At 59.3% G+C, this 18,257-nt stretch overlaps 1 protein-coding gene across 1 annotated transcript; it reads right to left on the reverse strand.

The window, feature by feature from the left end:
• Positions 1 to 190: 190 nt before the first annotated feature.
• Positions 191 to 10,006, reverse strand: NLRC3 (NLR family CARD domain containing 3). Its single transcript, XM_086622332.1, is given in 19 exon segments — positions 191 to 281; positions 784 to 867; positions 1,073 to 1,156; positions 1,379 to 1,462; positions 1,579 to 1,662; positions 1,958 to 2,041; positions 2,134 to 2,217; positions 2,323 to 2,406; positions 2,812 to 2,895; positions 3,652 to 3,735; positions 4,076 to 4,159; positions 4,268 to 4,351; positions 4,903 to 4,931; positions 4,933 to 4,987; positions 5,276 to 5,359; positions 6,077 to 6,163; positions 6,418 to 8,173; positions 9,251 to 9,493; positions 9,950 to 10,006. Coding segments are annotated over 19 exon segments (3,276 nt in total). The 5' UTR covers positions 9,957 to 10,006.
• Between the last annotated feature and the right edge of the window lie 8,251 nt (positions 10,007 to 18,257).

Consider the following 18,257-nt stretch of genomic DNA (forward strand, 5'->3'; position numbering starts at 1 on the left):
AGTCGTGACCCTCCTGCACTGCTGATCCACAGGTCCCACGTCCTCCTGGGCCGTGCCGGGGAGCTCAGGAGCTCTCCTCGCCCCAGCTCTCCTCCCTCGGACAGCAGATGAAGGGCCAAGCAGCTCCCTGCAGGGGCCATGCTGGCCAAAGGGACCCACCGGGCCACCTCTTCGCTGCGGCCAGGCACCCTCACACGTCCACCATGCAGTCGGGTGAGTTCGTCCGGATGGCGTCCGAGATCATCTTGGCTCCCGACTGGCCGATGAGGTTCCCCTGCAGGCTGCGAGCAAAGAGGAGAGGAGACCCGGCTTGGGGACCAGGCAGAGCAGGATCCTTGGTGGGTACAAGAGATGGCCCCCAGCTTTGTGCCAGCATCATCTGCACCCTCCCCACACCATCCAGGAGCTCTTGCTGGGACCCCGGTCACAGGGGACTCTGCGTTTGAGAGTCCAGAGGCAGCTGGGTGAGAAGCTGGAGAAAGCCCCTGGGGAGCTGGAGGGGCAGAGCCACCCCATCCCTGTGATATTTTGGAGAGTGTTTGGCTTTTGGGATGGTTCTTCACCCCAGAGGCATCCCCAGAGAGGAGCTGAGGGGCCCGGCGCTGTGCAGGGCTGGTGGCTGTCATGCTGGGAGGAGCACAGGGAGCTCCTGTCCCCTGCCCCACTGGGGAGGTCCCTGTAGGGCAGCTGGGAATGGGCTGTGCCGGTGGGGGGGAAGGTCCCTTGATGGTTCCTGTGGTCTCACCTGGCCTCACCTCACTGTCCAGCTCAGAAGGCACTTACTTCACATAGGCGAGGCCGTGGTTGCCCTTCAGAGCAGTGGCGATGCAGATGGCTCCATCCATGCCCAGGGAGTTTTCCTGCAGGCTGTGGGAGGTGGGAGGGTCAGAAAGCATCAGCCAGGGGGACGTGGCCACCAGGAGGGAATGCATGCTGTGTGCGTGGCCGTTGGGAAAAGCCACCAGCTCAGGAGTTTGCCCCACTGACAGCTGCTGTCCATCCCCTCGCTGCTCCTTCCAGGAAGGTCTGGAAAGACTCTTCTTGGTTCCCTCCCCAGGGAGCGGGTACTTACTTGAGCCGGCGGAGGCTGCGATTCACCTTCAGCGCGTCGGCCATCGCCTTGGCCCCTGCCACGCCAATGGAGTTTCCTCGTAAGCTGCGGAGGAAGGCAGGTGGTGAGGGAGAACAGCACGGGACGGCCCCACGCTGTCTGTGGGAGAGGTGGCCCCACACCAGTGTGCCAAGGGACAGGCAAGCCAAGTCTGGTAGGACATGATACAAGGGTGGAAGCGGTGCTGAGCTAAGGACCAGGGTCTCAGACACCCCTAGGGAGCGGTGCCGCAGCCGTGGGGACTTGGTGGCCCCACCGTGCACTTACTCCAGGATCTGCAGGCTCTTATTGACCATCAAGGCTTTCGCCAGGGCTTGGGCACCAGCTGTGCCAACAGAAGCCACTTGCAGGCTGCAAGAGAATGAGGGCTCTTCAGCGCATGTGGTGAGGTGGCCGTGGTGTGCTAATTGGAGAAGGAAATTAGCCAGGCTGCGATGCCAGGGCCCCACCGCAGCCTGGATACTCACTGGAGATCTGCCAGGGTTGTGTTGACCTTCAGCGCGGCGGCGAGGGCGGCCGTTCCCTCATCCCCGATGGCGTTCTCCTGCAAACTAAGACACGCGAGTGCCGTGTCTGCCCACGGCGCGGGCAGGCGGGCAGCGAGGGGCCGTGAGCAGCGGGCACGGTGTGCCGGGCTTTCCCAAATGGCTTAAGGACACCCCAGGCCACCATGCACTTATGGCACCACTAGCCAGGGCCCGCGATGGGGACACAGGATGGACGGGAGCAGAGGGAGGAGGCAGCAGGCAAAGCCACCTGCCCCGGAGCGGCGTGAGGGCAGAGTCCTTGGGCAGGTCCCGGTAGGAGGACGCTGCCCAGGACCTGCCCGCCCGTGTCCCCACTTACTCGAGACTGGCCAGGCTGCCGTTGGACTGCAGTGCTTGTGCCAGGGCCGCGGCAGCGTTGGCCTGGATGAAGTTCCACTGCAAGCTGCAAACAGGAGACAATGGGAGGTGAAGTCCCGGGGCTGCGAGGACGCCCCGATCCCCGCGGGATCCATCCGCATCCAAGGGGAAACTCACTGGAGGGACGTGAGCGCCCGGTTCTCTTTCACGGCCAAAGCGATGGCCTTGCCGCCTTCGTCGCACAGCAGGTTGGCCGCCAAGCTAGAGGCAGGGGACAGAGGACGAGTCACACACGTGGAGTCTGGGATGGCTCCACTGATGCCGTGCAGCAGCTGGAGGTGCCCTCCGGGCAGCCACAGGACTTACTCCAACTTCCTGAGGGTGCCGTTGGTCCTCAGGGCGCGGGCGATGGCGGGACCCCCCTCCTTGCTGATGGAGTTCTCCCGAAGGCTGGGGAAAGGCGCGGGGCTGGGGCGCAGTGGCCAAGGCAGGATGCCTGCGGCTCCCCCCTCGCTCCCCGCTCCGGACCATCCCTGGCAGCAGGCAGATTGACTCGAACCCCCGCCAGCATCTGCATCGCCGTTTCCTGCGCATCCCACAGCCGGGAGCGCTGCCGCCATCGGGGCTTTTCCCAACCTCCCACCCCTCCTGCCGTCATCCCGTTGCCGGATCTGCTACCGGCCCGAGAGGGGAAAGGTGATGATGGAGAGAAGACGCTCGTGGCCAGAGGAGGGACAGAAGCTGCTTCAGCATCCCAGAGCGCTCATGGAAACAACCAGGCAAGAGGAAACGTCCTCGTGTCCCGTGTCCCAGCAGCAGCTCGTGGCCGGGGCGGCCGCGGGGACCGGCACTTACTTGAGGCTGACGAGTCCCTTGTTGGAGCAGAGGGCGGCTGTCAGCGCGGTGACCCCAGCGCTGCTGATGGAGTTGCTCTGGAGGCTGCAACAAGCGGAGGAAGGCGTGAGGACGGGGCAGTCGTGCATGGCAGGAAGGCCGTGGGGTCATGTTTGGGGTGAAAAGCGCCTGTTTGCCCATTTCCCTGAGAAACGCGTCTCCCAGCCACGGGAGACGGGGCAGAACCGAGCAGCCAGGCCAGGGTCAGCATCTCCTGCTCAGCACCCAGCAGGGGTGACGGGGTTTGTCGGCGCTTTGGGGCAGCTGTGTCCCCACCAGCTGTCACCGCGGCTGCCAGCCCAGCTGGGGATGCGGATCCTGCAGTCTGTGAGTCCTTGGCACACCGTGGGAAGCTGGTGATGGACCCAGGGCACAGCACCTTGTTCTCTGGAGCTCTGCTCCAGCCAGGCAGGAGGAACGGTCCACCTGGCTGCCATTCCCAAGGGGGATGAAGGTTGCACCATCCCACCCTGCCACCTTCCTTGTTAGCCAATTCCCAGCGCATTTGAGGGTGAGAAAAAAGCCCAAAGCTGCTTGGATCCTCCAAAAGCAGAAAAATAAATCACCATCTGGGTTGAGGATTAACTTCTTCAGTGTTCTCTTGGTGGAGGCCAAGGGCCAGCCTGGCTGCTGCTGGCATTGCCCAGGGCTGCTCCAGGGGAACATGGAGTGGGAGAGGCGTGGGGAGGGAGTGGGGCAGGGGAGGGAGCCCGGAGAGGGTGGGGGGATGCTGCTGGAGCAAGGAGGCTGGACTGGGCTGTTCTGGGCAAGCAGGAGATCAGGCACAGAGCGGGGACTTACTCGAGGCTTTCCAGGCTGTGGTTCACTTTCAGAGCTTCAGCCAAGGCAACGGAGCCATTGTCTCCAACCGAGTTGCTGGAAAGTCTGCGAGAGGAGAGAGAGAGCGGGCGTCACCACTGCCACCAGCTCCGCTCCGTGGCAAAGGGTTCATCTCCCCCGGCTCCTCCTGCTCCAGCAGGACGCCCGCACTCGCTGCGGTCTCATCGCCCACCCCGTACGCCTTCATCCTCGTGTGTTGGTTTTGAGCTGGAACAGCTTCTACTGTGTTTTACCGCCGCTCGGGCAGAGCTGGCAGCGTCCACCCCGCTGGCATCGCGTGGCCCAGCCCCCTGCCCAGCACCGCTCCTGCCCCATGATCCCAGGAGAAGATCCCAGGAGCCGATCCCAGGAGCTGTGGCACCCCTGCACCTCGTCCTGCTCTTACATCAGCTCCTTCAGGCTGCGGTTCTGCCTCAGCGCCTCTGCCATCTTCCTGGCACCGTGGGCTCCGATGGCGTTTTTCTGCAGGCTGCAAAGGTGAGGAAAGGACCTGTGAACATCGGGTGCCACGGCCCCATCGCGGCACCTTGGTCTGCTGGGTGGCTGGGACGGGGGACAGCAGGTCCCAGTCACTCACTGTAGGGTTGTCAGCCTGTGATTGGTCAACAGGGCTTCGGCCAGGAAGGTGGCACCATCCTCCTTGACGGCGTTGTGCTGCAGGCTGCAAGGGGAGAGGAGCGAAGCCATTGCATGGCAACCACCGCAGTGGGGTGAGGGGACGCGCAGGGCTGCAGGGTGGTGGTCATCTGCCCTGGCGTTTGCTTGTCCCCATCCCTGGTGCGAGAAGAGTGTCTGGTCCCTGAGTATCCCTGCCCAGGGGACTCCCTCTGGCTTCTCCCATGGGAGATGCCTTCTCCCATGCACCAGAATCCTGTGAGCTCCTGTCCAGGGATGGACCTGGACTTGGACCTCAACCTTGACATCAACGTCAACCTCGACGTCAGCCTCAGCCTCGACGTCAACCTCAGCCTGGACCCACCAAAGCTGAGAGGCAGGAGGGTCCCTACATCTCTGGCCCAAGGCTGCCCCAGTCACTGGGCCTCTGCCAGCTGAACTCCTGCTCACTGCCTGGCACAACCAAACCAGGCTGTGCCCAGGGTCTTCCCGCGCGCTGGCCCTCGAAGTGGGGAAAACCTCGATGGGACAGGAGAGGGTTGGCGGGGGCTTGTCCTGGGATCTGCTTCTGGAGGTGCTGCAGAAGCTGAGACTTACTTCAGGGAGAGCAGGACTTGATTTTTTTTTCAGCGCATCAGCCAGTGCTTTTGCTCCGCTGGGCCCAATGGAGTTGCTCCGCAGGCTGGGATGAGACGGGCAGAAAAGCCAAGGTCAGCAGAGCCAGGGTGGCACATGCCCAGCTTAAGCCAAATGCCTCCAGGTGGCACAACCTCAGGTCCTGCTGAGGTGGCACATCTGGCCGGCACCTCCCACAAGTTACGTTCAGCTCTTGAGCGGTGGTGGCTTTGGGGGCTGAAGACCATCCGCAGCTCGGTCAGGCCAGGTGGGATCGGGCCCCGCTGTGGCCTCAGGAATGGTTCCCAGTGGGAAACGCGTGCGTGGCAGGAGCTGGTACAGGGGGAACACTTACTCCAGCACCGTCAGGCTCCTGTTGACCATCAGCGACCTGGCCAGCGCTTTGGCGCCCTTATTGCTGATCTGATTTTCTGCCAAGCTGTCCGGAAAAAGATAAATCGGGTGTTTTTCAGGGGAAAAAGAGGTTTTTGCAGCCCCTGGCATGTCCCAGGACACAGCTGGGACAGGTGAGCAGAGGAAAGTCATGGTTCATGGTACAACCATGCAAAGTGGTGGATGCTCTGAGGTTTGCTCTCCCGCGGAGGCCACCAGGCAGAGGACTGCAAGGACGGGGTGGAAGGGGACTTTCTAGATGTAAAATTCGTTCATGTTGTGAAAAGGGGGCTCAGATGGCAGCACTGGAGACTCTACGTGCCACCATGAAGAAGGGCAGGGAGGTGGGGAAAGTGGGGACCTGCCTGGGGCCAGGCATCTCCCTGCACAGGGCTCAGGACCCGTCCCCTCCATACGTCAGATGCTCTGTGTGGAGCCTCAGGTGCCCAGCAAATAGCCGTGACCTTGGCAGGCAGTTCGTTGGGATAATCCAGGGATTTCTACCCATATTTTTAGGAACAGCAAGGAGGCGGTGGTCCCAGGAAGGCTGAGCAAGACAGCTTGCCCAGCCACCACGAGGACACGGCGGGTAAGGTCACCGTGCCTGGGTGCAGGAGATTGTGTGGGGCTGTCCTTGTCACTCGGCACCCTGGGGAGCCAGCAGGAGAGATGTTCCTGGAGGACCTTCACCCTGGTTTCGAAGTGCCCCCAGCTCTGCTCTGCATCCCCAGGAACAGCCTGTCTGCCCTGGGCCAGGTCCTACCTGAGCTTCTGGATCTGGCAGTCCTTCCCGCTCAGCACGCTGCCCAGCAGCTCCATCACGTTATCTTTAAACTGGTTATTGTCCAGCCTGGAGAATACCCAAGGAAAGAGCAAAAGCAAGCATTCGGAGAAGAAAGTGAAGAAAGGACCACCCTCCCGTGACATCTGCCCATCACAGGTAGAAAAACTGAAGCACAGAAGCAGAGGTGACCCAGTGCCATCCCCAGGGCAGCCCTCTGCTGATGGTCAATGTTGGTGGGCCCATGTATCCCATGCCGGGATTTTGAGTCACAACCCGGCATCCCTGCTTGCTTCTCCCAGTGCCATCTGACCAGGACTCACCTGAGGTTCCGGCAGAAGAGGAGCTGGGAGAGCAGGCTCTTACAGATGTTGTAGGTGAGGCAGTTGGAGAGGTTCGTCTCCTCCATGCAGACGTCGGAGACCTGCAGGAGATAAGCCAGGGCAGAGCAGTTCACGGGGGTAAGCATCCCAGCCAAGCTCTCGTTCTTCATGGCTTCTTCCACAGTCTTGGCGATATCCGTGTGCTGAATTTCGTGCAGGCAGTGCATGGTGTTCACTGCCCGCGAGGAGATGACGTAGTCAGTGTTGAGGCAGCCCTGGAGGAAGCTGATCGCTTGGCTCCTGAAGCTGTTGTGCTCATCCTTCACCAACAGCCACCCAGAGAGCAGCTTGTTCACCTGCGGCGAGAGGAGCCCGGCGAGAAAGCGCACAAAGACATCCAGCTGCCTGTCCTCCGCCTGCAGCGACCGCTGAACGGCACTCTTGAAGTGGTTGAGGAAACCAAACTTGGGCCAGGAGACCCCGCTCTCCGTGAAGAGGTCGAATATCGCCCGTTTCGCAGCCATGTAGTAGTAAAGAGCTGCCAGAAACTCCTGTATGGTTAAGTGGGAGAAGTAGTAGGCTGTGGAGGACGGCGTCTCTTCTTTGAGTAGGAGTCGGCTGCACAAGCTGCTCTGCAGCAAGGAGAGGTCGATGCCGTACGCCTTCATGTCCTGCTCGTAGAACACGTGTTTCTTTTTGAGAAGGCTGTAGAAGGCCAGTCTGCCCAGGCTGCCCACTATCTTCTTGCTGTTGTTCACAGCCTGCTCGATCCTGAGCGTTTCTCTCGGCTTGCCCGGCCAGTCGCCGCTCAGAGCCATTTTAAAATAATAGGAGTAGATTTCGGATAGTGTCCTGGGGACGACGGGGCTTTCCTGGGATTGATCAGTGCTATTTTTTAGGTAATAGCCGACTGAGGAGCCGGAAATCCAGCAGAAGCCAGGAACAGTGCACATGACACGTAACGACCTGTTAGCCCTGATGTGATGCAGGACTTGGCTGGATAGGTCTCTGTTGTCAGGGAACATCTGGTCCAAGAAGTCCTTCATCTCTGCAGCTCCAAAACCTCGTATTTCTGTCATCCGGTCAACAAGCCCGCCGGGGATTTGGCTGGCTGCCGTCGGCCGTGACGTGATCCAGACAGAAGCCTCCTGCAGCAGGTTGCCACGTATGATGTTGGTGATCAGGTTGTCCACTTGGATCTCCTTTTTGGGATCGGTGCACACTACCGTGTTGGAAAAATCCAAAGGAGTCTTGAACTCATCCAAGCCATCGAGGATCAGCAGGGTCCTGGCGGCTCCGGCCGAGATGCAGTTCGGCTCGGTGATGTGAGGGAAGGCTGAGCAGATGAGCCTCTCGGCAGAGAGCTTCTCATAGGCGTTGAGCTCCCGAAAGGTGAGGGGCAGCACAAAGATGATGTCCCTGTTGATCTCCCCCTTCACCCAGGTGTAGACAAACAGCTTCACCAGTGTGCTTTTGCCAATCCCGGCCACTCCGATGGTAACAGAGATCCGAGGTGGGATGCTGACCTTGGAGAGTGGCAGGAAGAGCTTCTCCAGAGGGATGCTCTTGGATACATTTCGTAGGCCTTTGGTGGCTTCCATCTGCAGGACGTCATGCTCCTTCTGCTGGATATCGGTCAAGCCCTCCACCAGCAGCAGGTCTGTGAGTCGCTGGAGGGGACCTGTCTCCAAGCCATTCCCACAGTAGCTTTGGAGGCTCTCCAGGTGCTTCTGCACCATGGGTTCTGCACAGAGAGAAACAAAACGAGGGGGTGAGGAGGAGGACAGTAACCACAAATGCAAATGAGAGACGCTGCTTCACTTTTCTGCCATGCCTACGCAGAGGGGAAACCACACGGAGCCTTTACGTCTGGGCAGGAAGGTACGTGCCGGGGCCCAGAGGGCACTCATAGGCTTAAATGGCCCTCACCAGCCTCACCCATTAGTCCAGGAGCCCACTTAAGCTCAGCCCTGGGCCTTCAGCCCCTGCCTGAGCTATGTTGTAGGAGTGTTTGTCTACAGCACCATCGCACCTGTGCCTGCTATGGACCTTGATCTCGGATCTCATTGCTCTGCACTTGCCTGATGACCACTGGGCTGTGTCTGAACCTGGTTGCCCTCACTGGACCTGATCCTGACCTCTGGAGTGACTTCCCGGCTTGACCTCAGCTCTGCCTCATCACCATGGACTTGTCTGATGTCTTGGACTCTTGGCTGAACCTGGTGACCATCTCTGGACCGGTCCTGCTCACCTGGCTCAGGTACCACGGCCCCTGGTACAGCATATTTAAACCCTCCAGCAAAGGCTGGACAAGCAGGGGACGGTGCTGTGAGAGATTCAGAGCAGACACCAGCCAAGATTGGAGACTTCCAACCAGGAGGGAAACCAGGGAAACCTCTCCTGGCAAGCACCTTGCAAGGAGAGCCTTAAGTTGGGGCAGCCACCAACGGATGGGGTCAGGGATGCCCAGCTGTCGTCCTGCCACACCCCCATTCCCAGCCCAGCTGCTGGGAGTGACTGGTGTGACCTGGACGTTGAGGACATTAAAGACTCTTCGGGCTGCCCAGAGAGGTGTGCTGAGGGCAGTGAGGGGCCTGGAGGAAGGTCCCTCAGACCTGGTAGAGAGTCCTTGTCACCCCCGACTGTGTCCTTCCCCAGCAGAGACCCTGAGACAGCACCGTCACTTGCATGGACACTCCCATCAGACCTGCCAACACTGCCCATCTCTGCGCATGTCTTGGGGTGCTCCAGCAAGCGCCCACAGCCAGGACATGTGCGCAGGCAGCCCTCGTTGGGTCCAAAGTGGACTGCCTACCATAGACAGTGATGTGAAGGTAGAGCTGGGAATTGGTGGCCTCGATGAAGGTCTGCAGGGACTGGCAGGCGTGGCTGCCCTTGCCAGCCAGGACGTCCACCACCGCCCTCACCTGCTCGGGCAGGGAGCTCGCCTCCTGCGCCCGGCTGGCCTCCTCCGCTGTGAGGAGGTCCAACCTCCGCAGGTGACAGATGATCTTCTCCAGGAACTGCGGTGAGATGGACCTCACCAGCTGCTTGCGGTAGCGATTGATCCAAGCCTCTGCAGGAGAGGAAAGCAGGGGAGTTGGGTCTTGGAGAAGCCCCGGGCACGTTGCTCGGGGGGAAAGAATAAGGGCAGCAGTAGACCACCCCATCTGACTCTGAACATAAGTTAGAGCCCTCCAGAGCAACCTGCCAAAGTCCTCCTTGAGATGACGCCATCCCAAAGCTGCGGCGGGCTGCTTTAGTTAGCAGCTGCTCGGTCAAGGCAGCAGCTATTGAAATTAGAGTCAAAGAAACCAAAGAACACAACCATGAATGACGTTTCCTCCTGGAAACCGAACCCACGCAGAGTCTGAGCAAGATCATTTCTCTTTGGAGACAGCCATTCTCGTTCCCTGAGCCCTCAGACTAGGAACTGCTGCCAACCCTCATGCCTTGGTGCCCCATCTTGTCCCATTTTCAAACCCGAAACTCCACCGAGATGATGGATCTCCAGCTGCCCAGCCATGCTCACCTTCCATCAGAGGCCTCCCGTGACATGAGTGATCCCTGGGTGAGGAGCACTGTGTTGGCAGCAGCATGGACTGCCCTGCATCTGCCTGGCCGGCTCACAGCATCAGTTGAGGCTCCTCAGCCTTTATCCATGTTCCTGGTGGAAGAAGAGGAAAAGCATCAGGAACAGTGTGGGAAGGAGCCAAACTTGAGCATACGTGGTGCTGTGGTTGAGCCAAGGGTCCGTTCTTCAGCTCTTGCCTAAGACCAGAGGCCCCAGCACAGTGGACGCAGCAGGGGCAAAGCCAGGACCATCACGCTGCAGCATCTTCACCCAGACCACACATGCTACAAATCTAGTGCCTTCACCACCACCGCTTATGCCGGAGCCTTTCCCAGGCAGAGTGATTTGCATGAATTGCCCGGACGATGTCCCCGGGCCACCCGCGGGCCACCAGAGGGACAGCAGGGCTGTGAACCACCCGCACGTTTGCCGTCAAAGGAAGTTGTGGGGCAGCAGGCAGAGCGATGAAGGCCCCGGTTTGGTTTTGAACCCACCTGGCCACCATCCAGAGCCTCCGTCAGGGCTTGCTGAGCACAGCCAACACCACATCCTGTTGCAGAGCTCTGTAGATGCTCCACTTTCAGCAGCACTGGTGAATCACCGCCTGGAGAAAGAGCATCTACTTGCTCCCTCCCCCTCCGCTGCTGCCAAACCACACCGAGGGGTTGGTGTTTTGTTTGCCAGAAGTGTATCTGCTCACCAAGCTCTCCCAGCTTCACCTGTCTTAGCAGATGGCACTGTGCTGTGGCCTCTCCACCAGCCCCAAAGTCATCTCCAGGAGCTGGCCATGTCCAGGTGGGACTTTCTCAGCCCCAAGGGCTGTCTGATCACGGCAGCGATGCAAACACGGTGTCCCAGTGCCCCGGCTCGTGTCCTGGCACTGCGTTCTTTCCTCACCTCCACCTGGCCTGCCGGATGCTCTAGATCCATGCGATCACCCCATGAGTGCTGCTCAGAGGCACTGCAAGGAGATCCCTGCCCACAGGCAGCATTGCCTTTGCCCAGACCCACTCCTGAGCAGGACGTGGGCACTGTGGGGTCTTTGGTAACACGTAACACTTGCTTTCCTCGGTCAAACCCAACCTCTTCCAGGGAGAAAGCACAAATGTAGCTTGACTGGGGAAACTTGGTAGAGTTTCTGGTCCATGGTTAGGCCCATGGTGCAAGGTTAAGGTGCTGGGAACATCTCCTTTGCAAACTTTTCTATTCATCCTCCTGCCAGGAGATCCATGCTGAGGTTTATTTCTCCCGCCAGAAGACACAAGGGCTCAGCCACCAGCAGCAGCCCAGCTATGCGGATGGTGGCCGGACCAGGCAGAGCATCTCCCAGAGCTGAGTCCCTCACAGACCCCGCTGGCTGGATGTCCCATCCAGACCCCTTCGCTGCATGTCCTTCGGAGCATGGTAAGTGTCCGAGAGGCGCCAAGTGACAAAGCACCAGCCCAGCCCTGCCTGCCCGCCCAGGTGGTTCCACATATGGCTTGGACGAGCCCGCGTAGGGGTGGAGGTTGCTCTTGTAGCTGGGTCTGAACCCACAACCTTTCCCAGGGGAGAAACCTGAATCCTTCTGCTCTTTCGCAGCTCTAACCACCTGTTTTCAGAGGAGGCAGAGGTCCACGCTCCCTCTGGCAGCGATGGTGCCCCACAGCAAAACCCTTTTCCCCATACAGGGAGCAGCAGGGCTGCAGCAGCAGCCCCTCTTGCTCTTCACCCCACAGACTGTGGCTTGGTCAATTAAGATACCATCAATTAAAGGAGCTCTCTGAGCAATTCATGGCGAAATTTTCACCCTTTGATGTCTTCTTGTCTCTAACTGGCCTGGAAAGTTCAATTAAGTCTTCACAGGCAGAAGTCCCCAGGTCTTTCATCTTTGCTGCACGACCAAGACCGCAACTGGGTTGCAAGGGGGTGGCAAGGGGGTTTTGCTGCTTGCAGCTGGCAAGGAAAAGCCCTTTGATGAGAGGAAGCTTGTTCCAATGCCAGCGATTGTTTGACGGTGTCTTCTGGTGCTGCTTCCAAACGTGATCCTGCTGCTGGAAACCGTGCAGCATGCCTGGAGAAGCGGTGATCCAGCCATGGTTTGTGTCTGCCCTGCCTTGCTGCCCGTGGCGCCGGGGCACCAGGATAAGAAGGTGGAGGGTGGGAGGCTCCCCAGCCTGATGAACGGAGTCTACAAGCCCCAGGGAGGGAAATGGGGATTTTGTTGGCAAGAACTTGGCATTAACGCTTTTTTTGCTTGGTGTGGTCCAAGAGCCCAGCCCAGGGGAAAATTCTCCCATCTGAGGATGTCCAGTCAACGCTGATCTGTTCTTCTAGGGGTTTCAATCCCACGTCCCGCCATCCCCATGTCCCACCACACCTGTGAGCAGAAGGTCCATGCCCAAAACCTACCAGTGCCTGAGAGCCACAACCACCGCAGTGGAAAGTCCCCAACCACATGCAGAAACAACCCTCTATCCCAGAGCCACTGCATTTCCCACCGTGTGTGCCCTATTCCAAGATCCAAACTGCCTGGCATCAACACCAGAAAACACGGACCTAAAGGCAGAAGCTTCTGCTCCTCTCTGGCTCCAATTATGTGCACGTGCTTTAGCTCCTGAAAGTCCATCATGGATCAAAAGCAGCTTGCCAGGGGATCCCAGATGAAGGGACAGTCCTGGGATGGCCACAGCACGAAGGTGTCTGGGCACAATCAATATTTACTGCTCTACCCGGCCCCTCGGAGCCTCGTGCCAGGAGGTGACTTTGGTTTTCCTAGGGCAGCGTCACCCCCAGACAGATCCATGGCCCTGTGCTTTGAGAATCTGCAGAGGACTCAGGCTGCGACGCTCAACGGTCGGAAATCTGTGGTCATCACCCCACAGGGGCTCGTGGGCAGATCCACCAGACACCGGCTGGCACCTTGGGCACTGGCTTTCCAGTCAGCAGAACCTCAGGGACCCAACCCGTTGCTGTGGGCTGAAGGTGCCAAGTCTGGATGGGCACCGAAGTCTGGGCAAGAGCTCCTGGATGGCTGCAGGGACCCACATATGGAAACCATCAGAAAACGGGCCGATCTGCAGTGTTTAGGTACGTTTACGGCTTTTTATACAAACTGGGTTTCCTCCAGCGCATCTCCGGCTCCTTTACCAACACACCCTCGGAGCTTTTATTTATTTCTCCCGCCGTGTATCCACTTATTTATTTCTCTGCCCTGAACCGACCCCGTTTCGGAGGGCGATGACCCACCCACCGCATCATTTGCCAACCCAACGTCTCCACGTGTTCCCCCTCAGCTGGGGAGACCCTGAGGTTCACCGGGACGCAGGATGGAGGCTGCCACCTTTTGGCAGAACCAAAAAGATTTCACATTATTAATTTATGTTAATTAAGCAAAGCGACAAAGTACCTCCTATGCTATGCCCCAGTTATGAAATCTGCAGCTTTTGCAGGTAATTCACTTAGATAAGTTTACATACGGTTTTCAGGTGCAGTCTAATTTATTTCGGTCTGGATTTAATCCTAGCAAAATTTACTGCAAATATAGAGCGACTCTCTACGCCAAAACTAACCCCTACCAATGTTGTTATTTTTTTATTCCAAAACCCCAACCAGAATATGAGAGCTCAGGCACAGCAGGAATTAAACAGTGAGTCGTGGAGGTGAGGAGCTGTGAAGGACCCCAGACTGAATGCCAGCAGCCCTAACACGAAATCTTACCAGGAAAAAGAAAAAAAAAATCAAACTCCAGGTAATTCCAAACAGCTAAAAACGAAACTAATTTCAGCGAGAAGGTCCCTCGCCGGGCACTGTTACACCTCGCAAGCTGCAAAACGAAGAGCGATGAGTTTACCGAGCTGATGGTGCCCCCAGGACACTTCACCATGTCCGTGCACCCAGATGATTGAAAAGCAGTTTCTGCCCCTCGTGCCTGCGGGGTCTCAGGACGTCAGGGTGAAAACTGAGGCCGAGCTGCTGCCAGCCTGCCTCCAGGGATCCCAACGTCCGCAGTACCATCCTGGCACGAGCACCTCACGGGGTTTGATGCTCAGGGTCAGCCCCGGTTTCCAGAGTTGCAAAGTACCACGAAAAGTGTCCACAAGCTCTCAAGAAAGAAACTTCCACGCAATGTGACATCCTTTGTGCCAGGCTCTGCCCAGGCTGCCCTGATCGATGCGCGTCTGGCCTCGGGTAACCCTTCCAGGTGGGTGCTGGAGACTTCCCAGTGGGTGACTGGGAGAGGATCTCCCCAGCCATACTTATCCCGAGGATCCGCACTTTCCCTGATAACCTTCGAGTGCTTAAATAACAGCAGGATTAAGCCCAAGGCACTGATGCAGCCCCATGGGTGCCATGGGCACCTGGGTGCCCAGCCACATGTCCCCTGCTGAGCTCCATCGCCTCGACCTGCTCCCTGCGCCGCCGAGTCCTACGCAGGGTTGGGGGATCCCCTGCAGTGAAAAGAGCTGGAGAAGGTACCAGCTGCAGCTTTGGAGCCCTGGATGTTGTTGTTCCCTCTGGGTGAGCTCTGGGAAGGCTCCAAAGGGGCACATGGGGGTGTGGCTCTGGGTTTCAAGGTCCATCACCCTCGTGCCAGGACCCTGCCTTGCTCTTTGGTGCAATTTTGCACCATGCCACGGGCGAGCGTGTGGCTAATCTCATCCTTTTCTATTTGCAGTATATATTGGGGGGTTTTGGGGGATGGTTTTGCAGTGGAATGAATTCAGTGAACGACTTTAATGTGGGGGCAAAAGCTGATGCCATGCAAGACTTGGCACGGGAAGGGCAGGCAGTAGCAGGCACGGGGACAGAATTCATCTCCATTGCTCAGGGCTCAGCGCCATGTGCCGCAGCACCCACTCCTGCCGGCACCGGTGGCCACGCCGCGCCAGGCTGCTTTGCTGGGCGCTGCTGGTGGTTTCTCTCATCTTGCCCATCCCAGGGACCTCTGCCCAACGGCTCCTGGCCCTGCCACGTGTTGGCCCAGCCGCTCCATTTCACATGGCCGTCGCAGCAGGACATCTGCAGCAGACAGTCCCTGTGCAGGAGGGCCAAACGGCACCTCCCCTTCTCCCTGTACTCCTCCAAAGCCCCACCAAATCCTTACCTTGGCCTCCTGCCGCCTTCCCCAGGTCTGTGTGGGAGCAGGAGAGTGGAGAGGCCATCCTCGTCATGGCGGGAGGACGGATCCCCTCCGTGCCACCGCTCAGCACTTCATCCCCAGAGCTTTGTCTCGCCTGGATGCTCAAGTTCAAGGTCGGAAATGGAAGCCCCACCAGTTGGCAGCCCCTGCCCCCAGGGAACCTGCGGAGGCAATGGGACCTGGCAACCGGGGCGATGCTCCTGGTAGCACCTGGGCAAGGTGGGTCCGGCCTCCCTGGCAGCCCACCACCACTGTTTCCAGCTCAGTGGCTTTTTCTCTCTTTCAGTTTGCTTCTCGCCCCTTCCTGCGCCACGGGTCTCGCTCGATCTTCCTTCCTGTCGGTGCAGGGCTGCCGCCTATGCAAATCGATGCGAGTTATCTGCTGAAAAACAGCGCGCGGTAACCACCCAGAGCCCATGTGACCCCCCCGACAGCAGCGGCGCGGGGTCTGTCCCAGCGGGATGCTCGGTGCACAGCCAATTCCCCCGCCACGGCTGCTTTCTCCCTGGAGAACCACAAAATCAGGTTGACCAACATCCAAATTACACCGAATTCCCTCAAAGCAAAACCACGAGCTCACCCCGGCCTGGGAGAGCCCAGGGGTTTTGCTACATAACCCCCTTGCTGGCCAGGAACACCGAGGAGATCCCACGGAAGAAGCTGGTGTCCCAGCAGCTCTGCCCTTTGCCGGGCCGTGCATGGAATCATCTCCACGAGTACGTTCAAGTTGCACCTTCAAAGAGCAGAATAAGGAGGCAGGAATAAACTCCCCCTCCTCCAAAGCCACTTTTCTGCCAGTGCCTGAATGTTTTCTCGAATTACGAGTTTCTCTCTCAAGAAGTGGATCATGTGGCCCCGAGGAGCGCTGCGTCCACACCGAGGAGCCAGAGGTGCCGGCAGCAGCGGGACTGGTGGGATGTCCCCTCCCTGACTCCGCTCAGGCAAGTGGGGTTGATTGTTATTTTGCATTTTTGTTCTACAAAAGCCTTAATTTATAAATCTTATCACAGGTTTTGCTGGCATTTAGGTAATTCCTATTAATCCTGAGATGCTGAGCGCAGAGGTCCGCTGGAGGCAGGTGGGCAGGGTGGCACAGCAGCACTGAGACCCGAGGCAGATGGTAACTCTGCTCTCCATGAGTCCCGGGACAGCCAGGGAAGGGCACCTCACCAAAATAACGGGATAATCGCATACCACGGTGGGCTTTGCTGCCGTCCTGGTCTATATCCAATGCCTCATTTTTTGAACCAAGAGCTCCCACTGCCAGGGTGGTTTGGCAGAGGTCAGAGTCAGCAGCAGCCTGTGATGAAAACAGATGAAAATAGCACGTGCTGTTAGGAGATCTGCCCTGGTGGGGTCCGTTTATGTCTAGCAGGTAGCTCTAATTAAGTGGCATCTGAATCTATAATTACACACCTTTCCCTCCACCGAGTCCAGTTGAGAGGGGGTCAATGGCTGGTGGTGGAGGACAGTGGAGAGATGGTGGTGGAGAAGGACGGAGGAGAGATGACGGTGGCTAATGGAGCTCTCGGTGGCGAGCTGGCGGCGGATAACGTCGGCTCACACGCACGGTGAACTGTGTTTGGAGAGGCGGTGGCAAGCAGGAGTTGGGACCTCCAGCCACTGCCCTGGGCTGTGGTGTCCCAGGGATTGCTCCAAGCACAAGCTCTGTGCCGGTCCCAGGGCTGTGCCTGGTAAGGGGTAGGAACCTTTCCTCCCCGAGTGTGAGGTGTGTTGGCAATTCCCCACCCTGGCAGGGGGCTGGTTGCAAGAGGAGATGGCATCTGGGAAGTCCCATCAGTTGTCACCTTCCCGACAAGCTGAAGATCCCTCACCCCAAAAATGACTGTGCAGAAGCCCCACACGGGGCTGTACCTCCTGCTTTCGTAATCATTCATTTATGTTAATTAAGGCACCTGAATTATTTCTTTCCAGCTGTATAAAAACATCCCTCGCGTATTTTCCGGGCGATTGGCTCGATTCAAACAAAACTTTCCCAACATATTTACTAAGCCCAACTGGTCGCGTTCCCAGCGGGATGAGTTCGACCCATCCGACCGGGCAGGTGACACAGGGCTCCCGGGGCTGCTCGCAAAAGCCCCGGTGACAACTTTGCTCCTCCCGCCTCGCCCGGGGCTGCTCGATGAAAGGTGGCGGGGGGGGACCGGGGACCGTTCCCCGAGCTCAGCCCACCGCAGAAGCCACTCGCCCGGGATAACGAACGGCCCCGTGTCCGGAGGGAGCAGCGGGACGCTCCCTGGGATCAGCCGGGCTCCCACACCCGGCGAACGTGCAAAGCAAAGCCCGGGACCGGGGAACCGGCACCGGAGGACCCGCAGCGAGGGGGTGTCCAAGCCCCGGGACGCCTCCGCGGTACAAGCCTTAACGACCTCCTGAGGGGGTTACGAGGCCGCTTTCAGGTTTAAAGCGGCAGCGACCGAGAAGGAAGCAGGCGGCTCCGCCGGCGGACACGCCGCCATCCCTGGTCGCGCTGCGCCATCGCCTGCCGCGCCCGGCGGGGGTGGGCGGGGCCGGGAGAGGTGGGCGGGGTCGGAAGAGGGGTGGGATGGAGGGGGGCGGCCCGCCCAGCCGGACATAACCGAGCGGAGTCGGGTCCAGCACTCGTGTCCAGCCGAGCCGAGCCGGACGCACTCGGGTCCAGCCGAGCCGAACGCACTCGGGACCAGCCGAGCCGAGCCGAACGCACTCGGGGCAGCCGAGCCGAGCCGAACGCACTCGGGACAGCCGAGCCGAGCCGAACGCACTCGGGACAGCCGAGCCGAGCCGAACGCACTCGCGACCAGCCGAGCCGAGCCGAACGCACTCGGGACAGCCGAGCCGAGCCGAACGCACTCGCGACCAGCCGAGCCGAGCCGAACGCACTCGGGACAGCCGAGCCGAGCCGATTCGAGCCGAACCCAGGTGAGGAGACTCGCGACGGCCGGCCCCCCCCTGCCAGGGGATGTGGCTCCGGGCCCGTGCCGAGACTGGCGATGGGCACCCGCAGCCGCCCCGTTCCTCCCCTCGCTGCCGCGCCCGGCGAAGCCCTCCCGAGCGGGGCCGGGCCGGGGGCTGAGCCGCGGTCTCGCCGGGCCCGCACGCTGGTGCGACCGCTCCGCTTCTCGCCCTGGCAGAGCCCCGGGA

This window comes from Tauraco erythrolophus, chromosome 17, assembly GCF_009769465.1.
Source record: "Tauraco erythrolophus isolate bTauEry1 chromosome 17, bTauEry1.pri, whole genome shotgun sequence".
NCBI lineage: Eukaryota > Metazoa > Chordata > Aves > Musophagiformes > Musophagidae > Tauraco > Tauraco erythrolophus.